The following is a 21,847-nucleotide window of genomic DNA, read 5'->3' as shown; positions in this document are numbered from 1 at the left end:
TCAGCTGATGTGAGTTTCTACTTAGGCTCGTGCCCTAACCATACAGTCAAGAAGTGAAGGGTAAAAGGGGAGGAAACGTGGGGAGGAAAGGTGGAAAGGTACGGTTCGCTTGAAATTCGTAACACCGACTAAAGGGATGTGGTCTCGACGTTGAGGAATGGTGTTGGTGTCGTTTCGAGACGTTCATGGAATGTTTTGCGATACATCCTAAGATACGCAGCGCATACGATGCGCATATAATGCGCATACGATGCGTACGGCATAACTTTAACAAACCTACTTGCTACAATCTACTCACATTTGTCTGTTCATTTTTATTTATTTCACACACACACATTTCTTTTTTATATTCTTATACAAAACACACACACACAGGACACCGTATATATAAAATATAATAAATATGTACATTGTAAATATATATATGTATTTTATATATTATTTTTGTCTTTATATATAAAAATTCAGTGTTTTATTGTTGGTTTTCAAGTAAGATGGACACTACTGAAGTTATTTTAATGAAATTATATTTATTTTATGTGATTTTTTTCAATTTAATATATAGGTTAATTTTTATTAAGATTATTTTTATATTTTATTGCTAATTTAATTATTTATTATTTACAGGTTATGTAGGTCTTGAGATATTTTCAATTTTCAATAGATTATGCTGCGTTATAATTCAATTATTTTCATATATTCACATCATACTTTATTTATAAGTTATCTAAGTCTTTAAATACTGTAATTTTTCAATAGATGGCACTGTATCACAATTCAATTATTTCACATTTTTTTTCAGATTTACATATGACATAATTAACCTCACTTTTTATACTTTTTCATAATATTATTATTTTATGTGTTGTTGTAATTTATTAAATAATTTATTATAATATTAAATTAACATTTTATGATAAAATTACAGCAATTCGTAGCTAAAGAGCATCCTATTATATAAATAAACGTTGAGAATTTAGAAGATTAGAGATCCAAGTGAAAAATGATACATATACTGCTTGCTACTATAAATAAATACAAATATACATACATACCATATATATATATATATATATATATATATATATATATATACATATGTATATACATGCATAACGTATGTATCTTATTTGAATTCACTCTTTGCTTGCTTCTCTTTCCTCTTGGCAATAAATCGAGCTAAAAAGGTACGACTTTCGAAAGTATTTTCCAAGCATTCTCCAGTGAAAACTATCTATCCATGTCTTTGTTATCTCAAGAAAATATAGACGTACATATATACTAGTATATATATGTAACTAAGTAATACATGTACACCACAAGGTATCTTCTGTCGTTGACAACCTAGGAGAAAGAGAAGAAGAGTATGGTGGCTGTGCCAAGAAGGGTTTTCGCTATTGCTATACTGAAAACCTGCTTCTAGCCATATCCAAGAACCCAAGAACGGGTATGATGGTATGTGGTTCCTTTCATAAGGTCATACGGGGATACTGAATACGTCGGAAATAAATTGATAACACCACTGGGAATGTCAGAAACCGTCTCTTCTATCTGTAAACACGTTCGTCTATATATGTTCCCATCATCTTTCTCTTTTACAACCTCATATACTCACACACTCACTCTCTTTCCCTCTCTTTCTCTCTTTCACTCACAAACTCACTTTATATCATTCACTCTTACCTTTTCTCACTTTCTCTTACGCATTCGTTTATATATTCTCTTTCTCACTCACTTATCCACTCACATACAAACACACTCATACTATCTCTCTCTCTCTCTCTCTCTCTCTCTCTCTCATTTTATTTCTCTTTCTATCTCACTCACTTACTTACTCATTTACTCACTCACTCGCACACACAATCATACTATTTCTCTCTCATTTTATTTCATTTGCTGTAACACCTTCTCTCACTTTCTCACACATTTTGTTTCTCATTTTCTCTCACATATTTTATCTCTTTTACTCTCTCTCACTTTCTCACTCTCTTTCTCTTTCTCTCTTTCTTTTACTGACTGATTTTATTTCATTCACTTTTACCTTTTCTCACTTTCTCTAACAAATTCACTTATATATTCTCTTTCCATCTCACTTACTCACTCATACATTCTCTCTGTCTTTCTTTCTATCTCACTCTGGCACGTTGTAATACGTATCTATCTATCTCCCTGTTAGTCATTTCGTTGGTATCATATTGAAAGCTACGTTTTATAGTGTGTGTTGTTCACACACAGGCTTTTGAATCTTTCAGGCGAGAGTAATCGATCGATATTATGATTCACTATTGAATTTAACGCATAGTTGGTACGATAAAGAGCATTATCGATATCGTTATCATGGTTCTTGTGGATCAAGATAATATTGAAAAAAGAAAAAATATGAAAGGTGGATATTATATGAATTTATTATAACAATCCTTGTAAACATTCTTTTCTCTAACCAGTTATTTTTTTTTGGTTTATGTTATTGGGTCTACAAGTAAGTTTCTAGCGTTTTTTCATAAAATGTGAAGGTTTATTCTGAAAAAATGGTTACATATTTTTCATTCGAAATATTGTCCATCGGAAGATACAATTGTTTCCCATCTTTATGGCAATTTGTGAATTCCGGACCAGTTCTCGTCTTTTGAGCCCAAGAACATTTTGAGCCAATTTTTGATTCTCTCTACTGAAGTGAAGCGCATTCTGGTAAAAGCTCTCTGCATCGACCGACTACAAGTGGTAGTCGGATGGCGCCAAATCTGGACTATAAGGCGGGTGAGACAGAATTTCCCATCCACTATTATCCAAGTAGTTTTTTACCAAAGTAGCAACATGTGGCCGAGCGTTGTCATAGTGAAAAATTATGGACTTGTGCCTGGTCTGATATTCTGGCCGTTTTTTCGCCAATACCCGCTTCAAACGACTTAGTTGGGTTCGATACAATGGTCCTTTGATGGTTTGACCACTCGGAAGCAGTTCGTAGTATATGACACCCTTCTGATTCCACCATATGCAGAGCATGACCTTATTCATGTGAATATTTCGCTTCGGTATCGATTTGGCCAGCTCGCCAGGCTTTGCATATGTTTCTTTGCGTTTAGAATTATCATAATAGATCCACTTTTCGTCACCAGTGACAATAAGATGCAGAAACGACTTTTTTTTATGCCGCTGCAGCAACATTTCTGACATGCAAAATCGCCGTTCGACATCTCTCAGCTTCAACACGTACGGCACCCAATTTCCAACTTTTTGGATGAATCCCAAAGCTTTCAGGCGCAGGGAAATGGCTTGTTATGTGACGCCCAATGATGCAGCAAGCTCTTCTTGAATTTGACACGGATCCTCATCCAGCAAAGCCTCCAATTTCTCGTCTTCAAAATTTTTCGGCTTTCCGGAGCACTCCTTGTCTTCAACGTCAAAATCACTAGTTTTGAACCGTTTGAACCACTCACGACACGTCGATTCACCAATACATTCCGCCCCGTAAGTTTCCAGAAGCAAACGATAGGCCTCAGCTGCACTTTTCTTCATATTAAAGAATAGAAACAGCGTTTCCCACAAATGACGCTTATTTAGCACACAACTCGCCATGTTTTTGATTCATAAAATATACGACGCCAATAGAAATGCGCAAATATGATGATGCAATGTTGTTAACAGATACACAAGCTTTGACACATGAGATGTGACATTTCTGCCTGTAATCTACTCGTGACACCATCTATTAAAAAACATTGAAAACTTACTTGTATACCCAATAAAAAGATGAATTAATATAAATTTAAATCCTTTAGATGCACTTAAGCAGTATAGCTCGTTTCTACACATATTTTTAATTGCAAACCCTTCAATATCTTAATTCGAACATAAATGAAATTAGATCACTTTCATAATAAGCGGCTCAATTATTTGTTAACAATTAAACGTAAATTGTTTTAAAATGATACAATCGATATAGGTTAAATTAAAAAAAAAAAAAAACAAAAAGAAAAGATTGAATGTGTTTAACGAAAGAAATTGAGAAACGAGAGATAATAATCCGACGTTCGTGAGAGCATTTGCATGCAACTACTAAAAGCTTTCGCATTTAATTATTTAAAGAAAAGTGGTAATTAATGCCACATCCCGTACGCAGGAGTGCATTAATATGCTTGTTTATTCTTCAACGTTTTGAATTACACAAGGCTTCGTTGTTGTTACGAAAAATTAAATTAAAAAAAAAAAAAAGAAGAAACACAATAATAGAAAATAAAAAAAAGAAAAGAGTAAAAAATGAGAAGAATAAAACTGTGCGCTTTTTTAATTTATATTTGTTTTATTTGTTCAGAAAATCCGCTCATTGAATGAAACTATTTTTCAATCCTTTTTTATTGTTAAATAATAAAAAAAAATATCATGTGTACAAATCACACATGGTAGAATTGAAAAGAAATTGGATAAGCCATCGATCATGAATGGAAAGATAGAAAAATGAATAAGAAAAAGGAAAAAAGGGATAAAGAAGAAAGAGGTTCTTTTCTTTTTTCTTTTTTTTTTCGTTAGCAAGAAAATATGACAAGTGAAAGAAATATTATCGATAGGAAAGAATAAAAAAAAAAAAAAAAAACAGAGAAACCAACCAACGAATATTCTTTTCCATTCTTTTGGCTGTCCATCTGACTGGAGAAAAAGAAGAAGAAGAAGAAGCAAAAAAAACCAGTTAAAATAAAAATAAAAGAAAAAAGGGAAGGAAAAAAAAAGTGTTCGGCAAAAACACATAAATTCAAACTTCATTCTCATATGCTTTGGTCGACAAAAAAAAAGAAAAAAAAAGATTTTCGTTCCAACCTTTCGAAAGGCTGACCCGTAAACAACCGACCCGCTTTCGTTCCAACTTATTTTTGGACAATACTTCGTCTATTCTCACCCTCTTCCCCCGTCCACACCATCTCCACCTCTTTCTCCTCCTTCTTTTTTCACATTACCTTCGTGTTTTACCTTTATTCCAATTTTTTTTTTTTTCTACTAACACAAACGACGTGTTGAGTGGTTTTGATTGGATCAAAGAAGAGAAAAAAGAAGAAAAAGAAAAAAATGAATTGATTTGATTTATTATTCTAATTAATATTAGCTTCTTATTATTATTATAATTATTATTATATTTGAAAGTGAAGATTTGTATGTAATTATTAATTATTTTTTTAACAACTGTAATACGATTATATTATTTGTAATTAAAACGTTAATCTTTAGAAAAATCATAACATTGACAAAAATTATTCATGAAAAGAATATTATTGTTATTAAATTCTCCCTTATTATTATTATTATTATTATTATTATTATTATAATTATTATTATAATATATTAAAGTGTAGATTTTTAGGTAATTATTAATAATTTTTCAACAACTTTAATACGATTTTATTATTTATAATTTCAACATCAATCTTTAGAAAAATCATACGTTTTTAAATTGAAGATAAAAATATTTCTCGTATAAATATGAAATTTTAAATAAGAGAAGCGTATTTAATAAATGAGTGGACCAATAATATGTTTATATTTGTTGTATTGGTTGTTTCAAGTCATGGTACGACTATAAGCTACGATGGGAGCCGAAGGAATATGGCGGGGTTCAAATGTTACACGTACCCTCGGATCACATATGGCGTCCTGACATAGTACTCTACAACAAGTGAGTTAACTTATGTTATATATACATTTACATATCATCGATTACATCTATATATATATTATAGTTCTCCAACCCATTGACATCATATACATATAGTAGAATGGTACAGCATGCTGCCAAATAATATGGAAATCGATCGTACCACATCGTTGTTATAACCTATCAAATACTCTCAACCATTTTTCCAATCCAATTACATATATATATATATATATATATATATATATATATATATATATATATATATATATATATAAATATAAATAATAATTTTGATGTTATATATAAAAAATAATATTTGATATTATTATATAAAATTAAATTATTATTATATAATAATTGCATAATTTTTTATATTATATAATAAATATAAAATAATAAATTATATTTATATTTATATATATATATATATATAAAATATAAATATATAAAAAAATTATTATCAATATTAATAGAAAATAATAATAATTGAGGAAAGAGAAAAATGAGAAAGAATTTTTTAAAACGAACGTTGCGATCGATAACCCGACGAAAACGAACAACAACAACAACAATAACAAAAATAATGAATAAAAAAAAAAAAGAAGAATTTTCAACGTTCTACGTGCATAAGTTGCATTTCAAAGTAGTTGAGAACAGTCCTATAATTTTATTCTACGCTCTTGCAACACACTTACACGCATAAAACACATGTTTATTATCTATAGACATATATATATGTAAATCTACACGTATCCTATTAAACAAATTTATTTTTCCGCTTTTTTTTCTTCTTCTTCTTTAAATTTCTCTTTTTCTTTTTGGTTTTACTAATTGTTATTTTTTTTTATTTTTTTATTTTTTTTTTATTAAAACGCATCTCGCAAGCAGCATCAAAAAAATGTTCTCTTTCAAATTATTCATTCGTTATTAAAATTATAACACATATATTTTATAAAAAGAAATTCATAGAATCACGTTTGTATTTTTGTCAAAAAAAATTTCCTTTCTATAATATCATTCTAATAGTTAAAAGCAAATATTCGTTATAAATAATTGAATTCAATTGTTGTTAATGAACGATATGCGAGATGCGATATTTGCATTTATTGGGGCATTGATTGGTTTGTCCTTAACATTTCTTTTGTTTTTTGCTCAAAACAAAACAAAAACAAAAAAAAGAAAAGAAATGCCAAAGAAGAATACAATAAATAGAAACCAGACAAAGCCCTTATTTTCCCTTTCGACAGAAAAAAAAAAAAAGAAAAAAAAGAATAAACAAAAAATAAAACCCTCCTGTAGTTATCGGATTAGATTATTATTCATATCGCATGAAACATGGGCGCTGCGGCGAATATATATTATAGTATACACATTTACATATATATGTATATATAAATATATTATACATATATAATATTTATATATATATATATATATATATATATATATTAGAAAAATTATAAGAATATTCATTTTAAATTTGCCTCTTGCTTTTCTCCGACATATTTACAGAATACATTTTATATATTCGTAAGGATTCAGCGAATTTAAATAAACAAATAAAAAATAAATTAAACAAATCAATTGACAGCGTATGAGTCGAGAGTAAGTATAAAGTTTTTAAATTAACAAAAAAAAAAAAAATAAGACAATAAAATAAATAAAGAATGAGTAACGGAAGTTAATGAAAAATTAAGTGAATATTTAACGAGATAAATCATTGAATAAGGCTCTTGTTTCTGATCGTTAAAAAAATTACAATTAATTATTGATTAATTAATTATTTATTAATATTTCTTATATTGCACGGTGAGTAATTTATCAGTGACAAAATTTGTGTGGAGAAAAATTTTAATTGAAATAATTTTGTTACAACTTTGTAAGTGTTTTCAAGTATTTCAGGTTAGTTTTTTTGTTTGTTTTTTTGTAAATATATTGTTCATTCTTTTGTACTATTGTTTTTTCTATAAATAGTCAATATCAATGACAAAATTGATGTCTAAAAAAAAGTAACCTTAAAAACTTTATAAGTTTTTTTTTCAAGTATTTGAGGTTAGTTTTCTTTGTTAATTCATTATTTATTCTTTAGTATTAATTGTTTTTCTAATTTAACAATGAATTATTTTGTTTTCTGATGCCAAAAAAAAAATAGAACTTTTAACTTCAATGAGAAAAAAAAAAAACAAAAAAAAATTTCTATATTTCAATCTATGAGTTTAGATAAATGCAAATAAAATAGAAAAAAAAAAAAAATACAAAAAGGGAATTTCTATTATTAAATTTGATTGTAAGTTTCTCTTTCAATTCGTCACACGTCTTTCTCTTTAAATCGAGAAATCTTGTTGAATGGAAACCTAGCGTGAAAGATATTTCTGGCAAATATTTAGAAATGTAGAAATATTCAAACTGTATCTCGATGTATATATGTAAGTACATATTTGCATATATAAATGGTACTCAAGGTTGGGTAAATGTAATATTTGAAATAATTTCAAACCATCAATTCTATAAAGATTTTCTTTAGATATATATGTTCTCTCTCTCTATCTTTATATATAAAAATTTAGTGCCATATTATTGGTTTTCAATGAAGATCGAATATACTAAACGGATTCTTATTAAATTTTGTTTATTTTGTGTAATTATTTTTCAACTTAGTACATAGGATAGTTTTTATTGCCAATATTTCTAATTATTATAGTTAATTAAAAAATTTATTATATAGTTAATTTAAGGATTTATTATTTAAAGGTTATCTAATTCTCTACGTTGTTTAAGTATTCAATAGATGGCGTCGTATTTCAATTCAATTATTTCAATTCATATGACATAAGCTTCCTTTTTTTTCGTGTATTATTATTTTATTCCATTCTAATTGTTATATTATTTATTGTCTTCTTATAATTTACTAAATATTTTATAATATTAAATCAATATTATATAATCTTTCTTATAAATGTTATTTTTTTCTTTTTTTTTTATTAGAAAGAATTTCTTACAGATAGCATTAAAAAGTACATGTACATAAATATAGATATACTGAATATTATTTACAGTAATCATAATAGAATCAAACTTTTATAGTTTCCAAGTAATACGAGGGGGAGTAATATATATATATATATATATATATATATATATATTTCTTCCTATGTCAGTAGAAAAGACGACTTTATATCGCGTTAATAAAACTTTATGTTTCTTTTTCTCTTTCTTTCTTTCGATTTTTCTTTTTATACGTATATGTGTTTCTTTATCGCACACTTTTATTGTAATTTCAAAGTAATAAAAGAAAAATCATCCTGGACAATAACTGATGACAAACAAACTCACACAACTATTATATAAATACATATGTTGAAATGTTTGATGGTTTAATAAAATATAAAAAAAAAAGAAAAAAAAAAAGAAAGAAAAGGGAGAGAAAGAAAGAAAAAGGCATAAAAGAAAAAAGGAGTAAAGAAGTTGATATCAAAAGCTTTTTTAAAAGGACTATTCGGTTTGACTATACTTTTCGTATTTTGGATTGAATATCGATGATACTAGCTAATAAGGTTTACCATTCCCTACAATTTTTCATTCGAGTTTCGTTCCAATACTTTCACGTACGATAATATATTTAAAATAGGTATAGAATATATAATGATATCATTTAAAAGTATATTAAAAAAAATCAATATAAATATAGTATATTAAAGTAAAACATTCTTACAACAAAATCAACAAAAATCAATCCTGAAAATTTTTATTGTATTTTTTCGATTTTTTTTTTATGTAGAATCACCCCATTTTCGCTTGTGCCACCAGTTACAGACCACTCTGTATAACTTCACATTTAATAATGCTATTCTAAATAATATCATACTTACTAATGTTATACTAAATAACTGTATAATATTGTACTAGATAATGGTATATATATATATATATATATATATATATATATATAACATTTAAAAATATATGTAAAACTATAAAATATTCTATATAGTATGAAACAAAATAACAATTCTAAATATTTGGTTAGTTTAATAAATGGGATGCATATATAATTTTATTAAATGACAATAGTTATTGCTATATATAAAAATATTATATTAAATAATATTCTTTTTTTATATATACTAATAATTATAGTTTCATTCAAAGTATATATTTAACATTTAAAAATATATGTAATACTGTAAAATAGTGCACACAACTGGAATCAAAATAACAATTTCAAATATGAGATTTGTTTATTAGAATTAGTTTCATAGGAAATGTAAATGACTATGGTTATTGGTATATATGAGTAATAATAGGAGTATATATACTCAATATATACCAACAGAGTGATTCCTTCGACTACACAGATTATTTGGAGAATCTGCTAGCTCGGCTTAATGCTACGTGCCAGTGTCAGAAACACGTACGAAATGTGAGATAACAACACCACCTACGCATGTCTGACCAAGACAAACATATAAGCCTCTAGATTGCATGTATAGTTAGACAGACTGAGTGAATGAAATAGAATGAGAGAGACAGAGACAGAGACAGTCACACAAAGACGGTGAGAGGGAGATAGTTATACATGGAACCTAATCGTGCGAGCCTCAAAGGTCATCCATGGCGCTTATATATCGATTAAGGACTAACTGACCCGAATATTCGTCGAACAGATCTACTATACGCGTTTATGCGCAATGTGCATATCCACTAGGAAGATTCTCTTGTAATGCTAACACGAATATCAATATGACTTCTAGGTTGATCTCCCTAAAACCTAAAATACATATACACATATACAAAATATAGATAGGTATATGTATCATGTACATACCTGTAAATGTATGTACCTGTACATTATCATACACATGTGTATCTATATTTTTATATGTATCATATTGTACTGTTCAACTTATATTACATCTTATAACTAACTATATCTTTTGAATAAGTTTTTACAATACTTTAAAATACTGTAATTGTGTTAGACTATTAAAAAACAAAGAAGACTTTTATTTTATAGTTGACTAAGCAATTGAAATTCGTGCATTTTGCATTTATCAATTTTGTTGAATACTTTGTTTTATTTTTGATGATTTTATTTGTTCCTTTAACTTTATATTCCTTTTTGAGACTATTGCAATTGTAAAATTGATATTCGAGTATGTTTGATAAAAGATTTAAGATGCGTATAGATGAACTTCTTCCATGATTTTCCTTCTCCTCACCCTTCTGTTATTTCAACTTTGTTTCTTTTATAGTATGGATAAGATACTTGGGAATATTTACGAGTTTTCCTTTTTGAGTTTTATTATCCTTTCGATATTACTACGTGAAACTTTTTTTTCTTTCTTTCTTTCTTTATACTCCTTAAACGATAAAACCATGAAACTTTATTTTATTTTTCTGAAGTTTCTTATTCTTCGAATTCCACCTGGACCAAATGCGGTAAAAAGGGTTTGACCACATTTTATATTCTTTCTTAACTGTGTTTATACATCGAATATGAACTAAAGAGTTGATTTTCTTTTTTTTTGTTTAAATAAAAAAAAAAATAAAAAAAAAAGACAAAAGTTTTATTACCTTTCTTCATTTCCCAAACGATTATTCGGTAAATAGGTAAAGCACGAACACCGCGGTTGGCGAAACATAGTTTAATTAAACCTGACTTTCTCTTCCTCTTAGGCTCCCCCCACCCCCACCCCCACCCCCACCCCTCTTCTACACTTTCTACCCTTCTTTTTTTCTTCCTCTTTTTCTTTATCGGTTTCATTCTTTTTCCCCCTTGGCAATTGCCCTTCCACAAGACGGAAATAGCAAACGAGTAGTCGAGTAAGCTTTAACGAACAGAATTGGCTAAGGTTTTCCTTTCAAGAACTTCCTTCCTTCCTTCCTTCCTTCCTACCTACGGATTGTTAAAAGCTAAGAGAAAATAAATGATGGAGGGAGGGAGGATAAAATATTAAAAATGTACGACAGTAAAAATCACTCCCAGAGAGAGAGAGAGAGAGAGAGAGAGAGATTGGTTTGTTTTATTTTATTAGAATTAATTTTTGTATGAAATGATTAATTGTATATTTAAGATTAACAATGTTTATATGTTGCTTAAAAGGGAGTAGTAACATTTATGTTGAGTTGGGTATTATTTATTAAAAATTATAATAAAATTAGTTTTAATTAAAAAGATATTTCACTTTTTGTAGAAAAAAGATCTTAGTTTCTTCGTAAAGGTTAGTTTTCAATAGATTATTTCAATTTATGGTTAATTAATGAAATATTTGTTTAGGAATGCTACTTACTAAAAAATCCTACGTACATTTACTAAAAATTATAATGAAATTAATTGTAATTAATAAGATATTTTACTTTTTGTAGAAAAAAGATCTTAGTTTCTTCGTAAAGGTTAGTTTTCAATATACTATTTTAATTTATGGTTAATTAATCAAATATTAGTTTAGTTATACTAATTGCCAAAAAATCCTACTTACATTTACTAAAAATTATAATGAAATTATTTGTAATTAATAAGATATTTAATTTTTTGTAGAAAAAAGATCTTAGTTTCTTCTTAAAGGTTAGTTTTCAATATACTATTTTAATTTATGGTTAATTAATCAAATGTTAGTTTAGTTATACTAATTACCAAAAAAATCCTACGTACATTTACTAAAAATTGCAATAAAATTAATTGTAATTAAAAAGATATTTTACTTCTTGTATAAAAAAAGATCTTAGGTGTTTCTTTGTAAAGGTTAGTTTTCAATATACTATTTAAATTTATAGTTAATTAATCAAATATTAGTTTATAGTTATACTGCTTATCAATTTAAAAAGTTTTGATGTATTTTTTTACAAAATTTAGAATAAAAAATACTAATTAACTTTATGGTTAATTAATCAAATATTAATTTAGATATACTACTTGCTAAAAAGATCCTACATACTTTTTTACAAAATTTACTTAAAATAATATTACTTAGCATTCCTAATAAAACACAATTGTTTAAATATACAATACACAACAATAAATATAATATATTAAACATAAAATTAATCTAAATAGAACATATTATATATTTCCAATCTTATAAATAACATTAAATAACATTAAAAATATTACATATTACTTAACATAAATACATACATACAAGTATAGGTAAGTTCAATCAGAATACATATAAATGACAAAATTACTTGAAATACTAGACAGTTAATTAACCTGAAGAATTTTTTCTATACCTTGTCAAGGAATAAAAAAAAAAACATCAAACATATATACCAACGATATACCATAGAAATACACCTACACATATTACATATATTATACATATTACACAAACATGTCATACACCTATATATATATTTCTAATAACAGTGGGTCAACGTATAGAAATCAACGTCATCAACTTGGAATAGTCGAAGGCTAACCGTACTTCGTTTTAATAGCGTTCATTACACCTTTGGAAGATTTTTTCTTGCATGCATTAACCTGATGAAAAAATCCCAACCATCTCTCAAGACTTAATACTACAAACTCCCTCCCTTCTTTCAAGTTCCCCCTTTTTCTTTTTCTTTTTTTTTTTTTTTTACTTCCTACCAGCTTTTTCTTTCATTTCTTTTCTTTTTTTCTTTACTTCTTTCTTTCGTCAGACCTCTTCTTACGAAGGGTTCCTCTTGCTCGATTAAACATCTTGCGATCTTAAGAAGGTTAAGAAAAAAAAAAAAAAAAAAAACAAAAAAAAAAAAAGAAGAAGAAAAAATTCTAAGATGAATCGAAACCCTGTTAGGTCTTCGACAATGACACGCTGCTGACAATTTAATTGGACCAATTAAATGTTCTTATACAAATAGAATCAAAAGTTGGACGTGTTTTTTAATCCACGATTCATTTGTTTCTTAATTAAATGCGATTATACCTGACTTGAAAAGGGTAGTCAATTGTAATCGCATATTTTCTTTCTCTCTCTCTCTCTCTCTCTCTCTCTCTCTCACTCTCATTTCCTTTTTTTTTCTTCTTCGAACTGAAAAATTAAATGGAACAAATAGAAATCTTATTCATCTGTTAAATTAATTTAATAAAAAAAAAAATATTTAAAGCATTTGTAATTGAATTTTAAACATTCAATTACACGAATTATACAAAATTCATTTAAATTATTTTACAATTATATTTATTTTTAATTTTACATACAAACATTTGCAATTATACAAATAAAGCTTTTAATAAAGACAAAAAAAACATGTATTAAAGTATTTATAAGTTATTCAAGCTTTGTATTAAAACAAGCTGGATTGGAACTGGACTGGATTGGAACAATCTTGCTCCCATAGTTTTTACTTTGAAAAAAAAAAAATAAAAATAAAAAAACTATATATAAAACAAATTGATAGTAGAGTTAATTTAAGTTTTAGTATGAGTGTCGCTTATGAGTTTGAGATTGTTTCGCGTTTATATCAGTTCGGAATATGCAACGTCATTTTTGCTTCTCTCTCGAGAGAGAGAGATATACAAATACAAACACAAATACACACACATATAAATATATATATATATATATATATATATATATATATATATATATATATATATATATGATATGAGAGAAGAGAACGAAATTTCATTGATCGGTTAGGTGCACACAAAATACTTCCAAACCTAATACATATCGTATGGTAACTTATACTATTTCAAAACTATCTTTACTTACTCTCATACACACACATACATACACTCATATACACAAAAATAGACTATCTATCTTTCTCTCTTACTCACTCTTGTTATCTATCGAACTTTTAACCGATACTGTGCATGTGAAATAGACATTGAACGTTTATATTACGTCTATAAAAAAAAAAAAAAAAAAATAGAAATAAAAAAAATAAAAAAACAGTTTCACCATAAATATTTGATGATAGAAAAGCACGATATTCTTCGACACGTCGCGAAATGAAAGAGTTTCGGGGCCAGTTTCATGGAAAATATCGTTTTTTTTTTTGGTATTTTATTTTTTTCGATTACATATATGGATGAAATGAAATGGGAAAGGGTAGGGAATGGATTAGGGTGAACGTGGATATCAACATTTGTATTAGTTCATTTTTTAATGTTTTAGTTGTTCAGTTCAATCAAATAAGAAAATTTGTTCTATTAAATTTATTTCTATCAATGCAATTGTGTAATACGATTTTATAATTTCATTTATAAAAAATGATACATAATTAAATATATTTTTATATTGATTTGAATTAATTTATAAAATATTATATTTAATTAAATATAATATCTATGTATAACAATCGTCATAATTTAAACATATATATTATCTGTATAAATATAATAATAGTAATCAAGTAGTATGAATACAGGATGCACAAAATGATTTTGAATAGAAATTTGAATAATTTCATGATTAGATTTTGTCAAATGATCTTTTCATTTTCTCTCAGATTTCGTTGTATTATCCCTAATCTCAACCCTTCTTTTCAAATTTCGTCTCTTGAATTACTATGAAGTATAGTCCAGAAACTGGTAAACACAGTTTAAACGTAGAGTTTCAAAATCTGAATACGAAACGAGGACAAAACTAGAGAGTAAAGATACTACTACTACTACTACTACTGCTGCTACTGCTACTACTACTATTACTATTACTATCTTCTGAGAATCGTAGGGAATCCCTTTCTGAAGATGGTGCACATAAGTAAACGACGAACATTCACTGGAGTAATACCTCCAAACGTTTAAACAAATACGACCGTCGATTTAACGTTGGCATCGTTTCCCCAAAGATTAGTTTCGAAACTTAAAGCTCTTCTATCTCTCTCTCTCTCTCTCTTTCTCTCTCTCTCTCTCTATATATATATATATTTTCCTTACTATCAGACTGAAAGATTTATCCAGTTCGTAATTAAGATAAATAAACATTTTCAATTGTCGATGTTCGATTTTATGAATTTATTCAGCCAATTATAGAAAATATTGTAAAAAAAAAAGGAAACAAATGAAACTTAAAGCTCTTCTGTATAACTGTATACATAAAACTTCAGTTTCACATTGTTGATTTCCAATGAAGATCTACTCAACCTGATCTTAATGAAATTCTTATTGAAGTGAAAATTTCTTTAGAATGGGAATGATTTGAAAAAAAGTGAACGAAAATCCATGGTAACGGCAACGAAACGATGAAACGGCTACGTTACTAAAAAGAGAAAACGAGACAAACATATGCACATCTATAGGATTTAGCCTAAGAGAGAATGAGATAGAAGACAGTATGCATTTGTTTCTTATTATCTCGGTCTCCTCTTTATGCGATGCTTCGTAGTCCCCACTCCTGGCTACTAAGTGTTGTATATGTGTGTTTTTGTGTGCGACTGCATACTACGAAGCGTAGACTCATATTAACTCAATCCACACATTTAAAAATGTAAGTTAGTTCTTCGACTGGGGTCACTAGACTGTCCACGTTTCTCACAAGCAAAGCTGTTTTTTTGTTTATAATAAATAAACCCTACAATTATCTTACTCCTGATACTTTACATTTGACTCATTCTCTCGAAGTGAAGGTTTTAAAAAGGTTTCACTTCTAACACGTGTGATCTGCACACATGATATTTTATTTTGTGTAATTTTTTTTCAATTTAGTACATAGGATTGTTTTTATAACGATTATTGAGATTTATTATTTAGAGGTTATGTAAGACTTTAAGTGCTGTAAGTTTTCAATAGATTGAGCTTTGTTACAATTCAATTATTTGGATATATTCACGTTATGTTATTTATAGGTTATCTAAGTTTTTAGGTACTGTTATTTTCAAATAGATGGCACTGTATCACAATTCAATTATTTCACGTTTTTTTTCAGATTTACATACAACTTAACTAATCGTACTTTTTATATTTTCTCTTAGTATTATTATTTTATGTATTCCATTCTAATTATTGTATTATTTTGTGTCTTATTATTATCTGTTAAATAGTTTAGAATAATACTAAATAAACATTTTATAACAAAACTACAGTTATTCGTGGCTAAAACATTCTAGCACTTATATATAATATATAAGTATGTATAATTGGAAATAGAATTAAATTGTCAAGTAAAAAATTATTGATTGGTGTACGTACGTGGGTACGTGTCGAAAGCTTTATGAAGAGGATCAATGGAATTTCGTTGATAAAAAGATAGGTTGGGTTGAAACAAAGAAACCCATTTCCAAGAATTATTCTGAATTCATGTTAGAAACATTGAGATTAGTTCTAATACCTGTATAAAACATTTTCTTCTTTACAATCAAATATTATATCACTTTCAAACCAATTCAAACAACATTTATACGCACAATGTATAATAAAAATCGATTACATTCAATCAGAATCTTTTTAATGTAACAATCCTGTTAAAATATTCCCATTAACATTCATAAAAACAAAAATGTAATTAAGTATAATCAATTTTATAACATAGGGGTGGAAAAGGGGTGAAATATATTACATACAATCTTTTGTATACATATATATGTATAAGTGTATATAAATTTTCTCTTTCTAGGGTTTTATGTTCTCTTTAGATTGACCTACGTTTGGGGGATGGGGGTAGGGAAAGAGGTAGGGGATGATCGCATCCCAAGCGTGGAAAATAAACGAGGGAACAGTTTCGTAGTCGCCAGGTAATTGCTAGCACCGCGCGATAAATTTATAATGTAGGAAATTCTATGCTATGATATTTACGAAGTTGTATATGTATTATATATATATATATATAGTAGTAGTAGTAGGTATTCCAGCACTTTCATAAACTTATTTTCTTCATTTGCAATATCTGCATATATAATGGTATACGTATCACAGAAATTAACTTGACCAGTAAATATTCTAAACTGCTAAGTAAGGTTTGTTAAAGAAATGAAAAAAATAAAACAAAAGATAAAAATAATTAAAAATACGTATACTTTGATTTCGATTACATTTAGTTCAATTTTTACAATTTTATTATATTTTATTTAAAAAAATATATTTAACAATTATTAGAAATAGGTAATCAGTAAAGTATAAATAAATAGTAATATATATTTTTGTAGAAGCAGTAAAAAAATTAATAGTCAACACTACAAACAATTTTTTGTATTATACTAATTTATATGAATTTAAAAATTTATATTAAATTGAAATTGTTTTAATTTAAACATTATAAATATTTTGTTTTATTATTATTTAAAGGGTTTAGTATAATAAAAAGTTGTGTAAGGTATTTATAATTATTTTTAATATATAATTAATTTAAAAATAATTAACTAGTGTATACAATACACAACTCATTAATATTCCTATTAATTTGATTATATATTTAACGTTAATATTATTTTTTTATTGTTTCTAAAATAATATACACACTGTATATTTAATTTATATAATAATTAATTAACAAACTATAAATCTAAAATACATGATTAATTTATTAATGTTTCCATTAAATTTATTTGAAATTTTTCTAATAAAAAATCTTTTCAATTTCATCAATCAAACCTTTTCAAGAAATTTATTAAACAAAAGACAAAAATACAAATAATATCATTCAGAATAAATATCGATTATCGAACATACCAAATGTCAATTGAAATATATATTTAGAGGTTAGTTTCTTCTAAGTTTAATTTCTGCTGTGTAAGAAAAGGGACAAAAAAATATAGGGATGAAAGAAATTCGTGAGATTAAACGTCCCTTTCGTAAAGTTACGAGGTCATTAACGAACCTCGTTTACGAGTGGTTCCAGTTTAAAAAATAAATCTATCGAAGTAATAGTAGAAAAAAGAAAAAAGAAATATCAAATTATGGCTAACGAAAATGAAAATGAAAATATTAAAATTCATAACCTAAAGGATTCGGTTGCTGATTTGATACCACGTATTGAATTACTTCGTAATGTTTTAAAACAATTACGAATGAACCTTCATCAGGAAAGGGAAAATCTTAATAATGAAATGAACAATTTTATTAAATATATGAAAAATATTAAAACTAAACATATTTGTTTGAAAAATAATTATTCTAACCTTTTTCGCAAATTTGGTATGTCAAATATTCAATTTCAATTTCATCTATGAACCTTTTTAGTTTTGATTAACCCCATTGATGAATTTTCTTTCTTTTTGTTTTTTTGTTGTCTTCAAATTGTCAATGATTTCTTCTGATATTTTTAATGTTTTTTCTTTTTTTTTTTTAGATAATATTTGTTACAATAATCGTGGTAATGTTTGTAAACCTTCCAAATATCCACTCGAAGTTTTACACTTTAGGAACGGAAATGGCGTGAGTTTAAAATTCCTTCGAAAATATTCTTTTAGTTTGTATAACAAAAGGTTGATAAATAACACTCTTTTAAACATTTTTTTAAATACAAATAATAAACAAATATTATTATAAAAAAAATTTATTAATTAATTTAACATTTGTAGAAAACGAGTAATAATTATATTCCAACAAGAAACCATGTAATTAAGTGTTGACATTTAACATTTGTAGAACAAATAATAATTATATTGCAATAAGCATTTAATTAAGTGTTGAAATTTAACAATTGTTAAAAACGAGTAATTATTATTATATTAAAAAAGAATATATTTAATTAAATGTTTAATTTTAACAATTGTAGAAAAGTAATTTTGTTTTTAAAAAACAAAACATTTAATTGAGTGTTTGAATTTTAACAATTGTAAAAAAAACGATTAATTATTATTATATTAAATATATTTACATCTGATTAGGATAGCTGTTCAAATGGAAATGAAAGGTTAAATGAAAGTAGTAATATATATCAAAGAAGAGTTGATCGATTAAAGGAAGAATTGGAATCATTCGATGAATCATGTCATTGTTCAATGTCTATGTCAAGCTTTTACAAGCAAAAGATTCACGATCTTGAAAGAGACTGTTGTTTAGGATTGAACAAAGTCAGAGAAGGTTTCGTCGAGTCCCTTCAGGCATTTGAAAATACACTCGAATTTATTCGCTTGAAGGAATATACGAAGGAAACGTCAAACGTGGATGGATCTAGTAGTATGGTAGAGAATTTTGTGAATATAAGGCGTAAGGAAAATAAGTTTGATGGTGTGCGTCAACGTACCAAGTGGCAGACATTGTCGAACGACATCGAAAAGCAACCACCCTATAGAACCAAGTAAGATCACTTGCTTCACCTATTCTACATTTCAACAAGAATTTTTTTTTTTTTTTATGTGTCTTATATTGTATATATGTTGTATTTTATTTTTATATTATTTTATATTTTATAATACATACTGTTTTATATTTTATTATGTTTTACATTTATATATATTAGTATTTTGTATTATATTATGTTTTAGATTATTTTATATTTGATAGTAGCATTTTATATTATTTTATATTTTATAGTAGCATTTTATATTATATTATGTTTTAGATTATTTTATATTTAATAGTAGCATTTTATATTATTTTATATTTTATAGTAGCATTTTATATTATTTTATATTTTATAGTAGCATTTTATATTATATTATGTTTTAGATTATTTTATATTTAATAGTAGCATTTTATATTATATTATATTTTATATTATTTTATATTTAATAGTAGCATTTTATATTATTTTATGTTTTATATTATTTTATATTTAATAGTAGCATTTTATATTATTTTATAATTTATAGTAGCATTTTATAATATAATATGTTTTTTTATTATTTTATATTTAATAGTAGTATTTTATATTATATTATATTTTATATTATTTTATATTTATTAGTAGCATTTTATATTATATTATATTTTATATTATTTATACAGATATAAAAAACAAAATATATAAAACTGTAAAATGACGAATAGAATTTTTCTATATTTTTATCTTTTTTTTTTTTATTTTTTTTTTTAAGATTATATTCCTCAATATAAAAGCATAAAATATGAATGAAGGAATGGTTTCTTCCTATATTTGCTTGTCGTATACGCGCCTAACTTTTCAGTTACATTTTGACTATACCCATTTGTCATATAAATGCATATATACATACACATATATACATATACATATATATACATACGTAGAATGCATATATCCGAACGAATGAAAAGCATTCGGAAACATCGAATGGTGCAATGAAATTTGGCTGCTGACGTATCGGGAATTCGTTTGGATATTCCGTAAAAAAAAAAAAAAGAAAAGAAAAAAGAAAAAAAAATATCGAAGTTCGATTTTTCTATACCCAAAAAAAACCCTACACACATATACACACACTCATACATGTATTTTATATATATACACAATTTTATTTTTTGAAAGTGTCATAAGTCCATTTAAAAATTTCTTTCCTTCTATTTTTCTTTTTGTTGAAAAAAGTAACAGGTAAAATTTACGTACAGGTGTCGTACAGGTAAAAAATTAGTTGTAATGGGGAAAAAGAAATATTTTTATATTTTTTTAAACATTTAAATATTTAAATATTTACTTAGTTCATGTTAAGTAGACTTAACACAATGATTATAATTACATATTATTTAAATAATAATTAATAATAATTTATAATAATATTTATATGGGGTTTTGTGTGTGCGTGCTGCTACGAATCTAAATGTTTGCAGATCTGTCATTATCGGAAATGGGAATCCCGGTCGTTTATGGTTGGCACAGATTTGTTCACAACGTTTCAGTGACAGCGCCATATGCAATACGATGCATCCTGCATCAAAATTTAATTCGGAAAATACTCATCGTATACTTGGTATCCTAGAAACATCATCGAATGATTTACAATTTACAACGAGTATTACAAAGATTTTTCCAATCTTTTCAAACACAACACCTATCATAACCTTTTAATCATGCAACTTTGAAAGATTTTCTTTCTCAGTATAATAATTTGTTTTAATTATTAAATTTAATTATTTAATTTCATTACATATATAAATATATTTATATATTTTTTATTGTAGCACACTTTTCTATTCTTTTATATATATATGTACTCACATGAATTTTAGTTAATTATATATATTAATTAATTATCTTCTGGTGTTATCAATATTTTTCTATGTATTTTTAATGTATGTGATTTCTTCTATTTGTTATAAATATCATTGTATTTGTTTTAATATTAGATAGTAATTATACAAAACTAATTAACTTTGATGAATCATTTTTATATTAAATTTAAATTTAAAATAAAATA

General features: G+C 26.2%; 2 protein-coding genes across 8 annotated transcripts in view; both read left to right on the top strand.

Moving 5' to 3' along the window:
• Positions 1-21,847, top strand: part of nAChRalpha4 (nicotinic acetylcholine receptor alpha4) — a 185,045-nt gene that overhangs the window by 80,864 nt on the left and 82,334 nt on the right. For 5 of the 7 annotated variants that reach the window (XM_089176757.1, XM_015330883.2, XM_015330882.2 and 2 more), the window contains one exon: positions 5,553-5,662. In XM_089176757.1, the coding sequence (XP_089032883.1) occupies positions 5,553-5,662 (110 nt within the window). Of the gene's footprint in view, positions 1-5,543; positions 5,663-21,847 lie in introns of all 7 variants that reach the window. The other 2 variants (XM_089176759.1, XM_089176758.1) reach the window with 1 other exon arrangement.
• On the top strand, positions 18,176-21,678 carry LOC149031135 (uncharacterized). The gene is made up of 4 exons (XM_089176761.1): positions 18,176-18,707; positions 18,862-18,947; positions 19,403-19,815; positions 21,261-21,678. The coding sequence occupies exons 1-4, from the start codon at positions 18,470-18,472 to the stop codon at positions 21,496-21,498; spliced, it is 975 nt and encodes a 324-aa protein (XP_089032887.1). The 5' UTR covers positions 18,176-18,469; the 3' UTR covers positions 21,499-21,678.

This window comes from Polistes dominula, unplaced genomic scaffold (assembly GCF_049000335.1).
Source record: "Polistes dominula isolate Pdom_NZ unplaced genomic scaffold, Pdom_raw_medaka contig_80, whole genome shotgun sequence".
NCBI lineage: Eukaryota > Metazoa > Arthropoda > Insecta > Hymenoptera > Vespidae > Polistes > Polistes dominula.
Note: the sequence above shows the minus strand (reverse complement) of the source record. Positions and strands in the feature narration are given on the sequence as shown.

Coding starts and splice junctions, on each gene's coding strand:
- LOC149031135 (XM_089176761.1), top strand. CDS start 18,470: ATGGCTAACGAAAATGAAAATGAAAATATTAAAATTCATAACCTAAAG. Junction 18,948..19,402: donor ACTTTAGGAACGGAAATGGC/GTGAGTTTAAAA, acceptor ACATCTGATTAG/GATAGCTGTTCAAATGGAAA. Junction 19,816..21,260: donor CAACCACCCTATAGAACCAA/GTAAGATCACTT, acceptor AAATGTTTGCAG/ATCTGTCATTATCGGAAATG.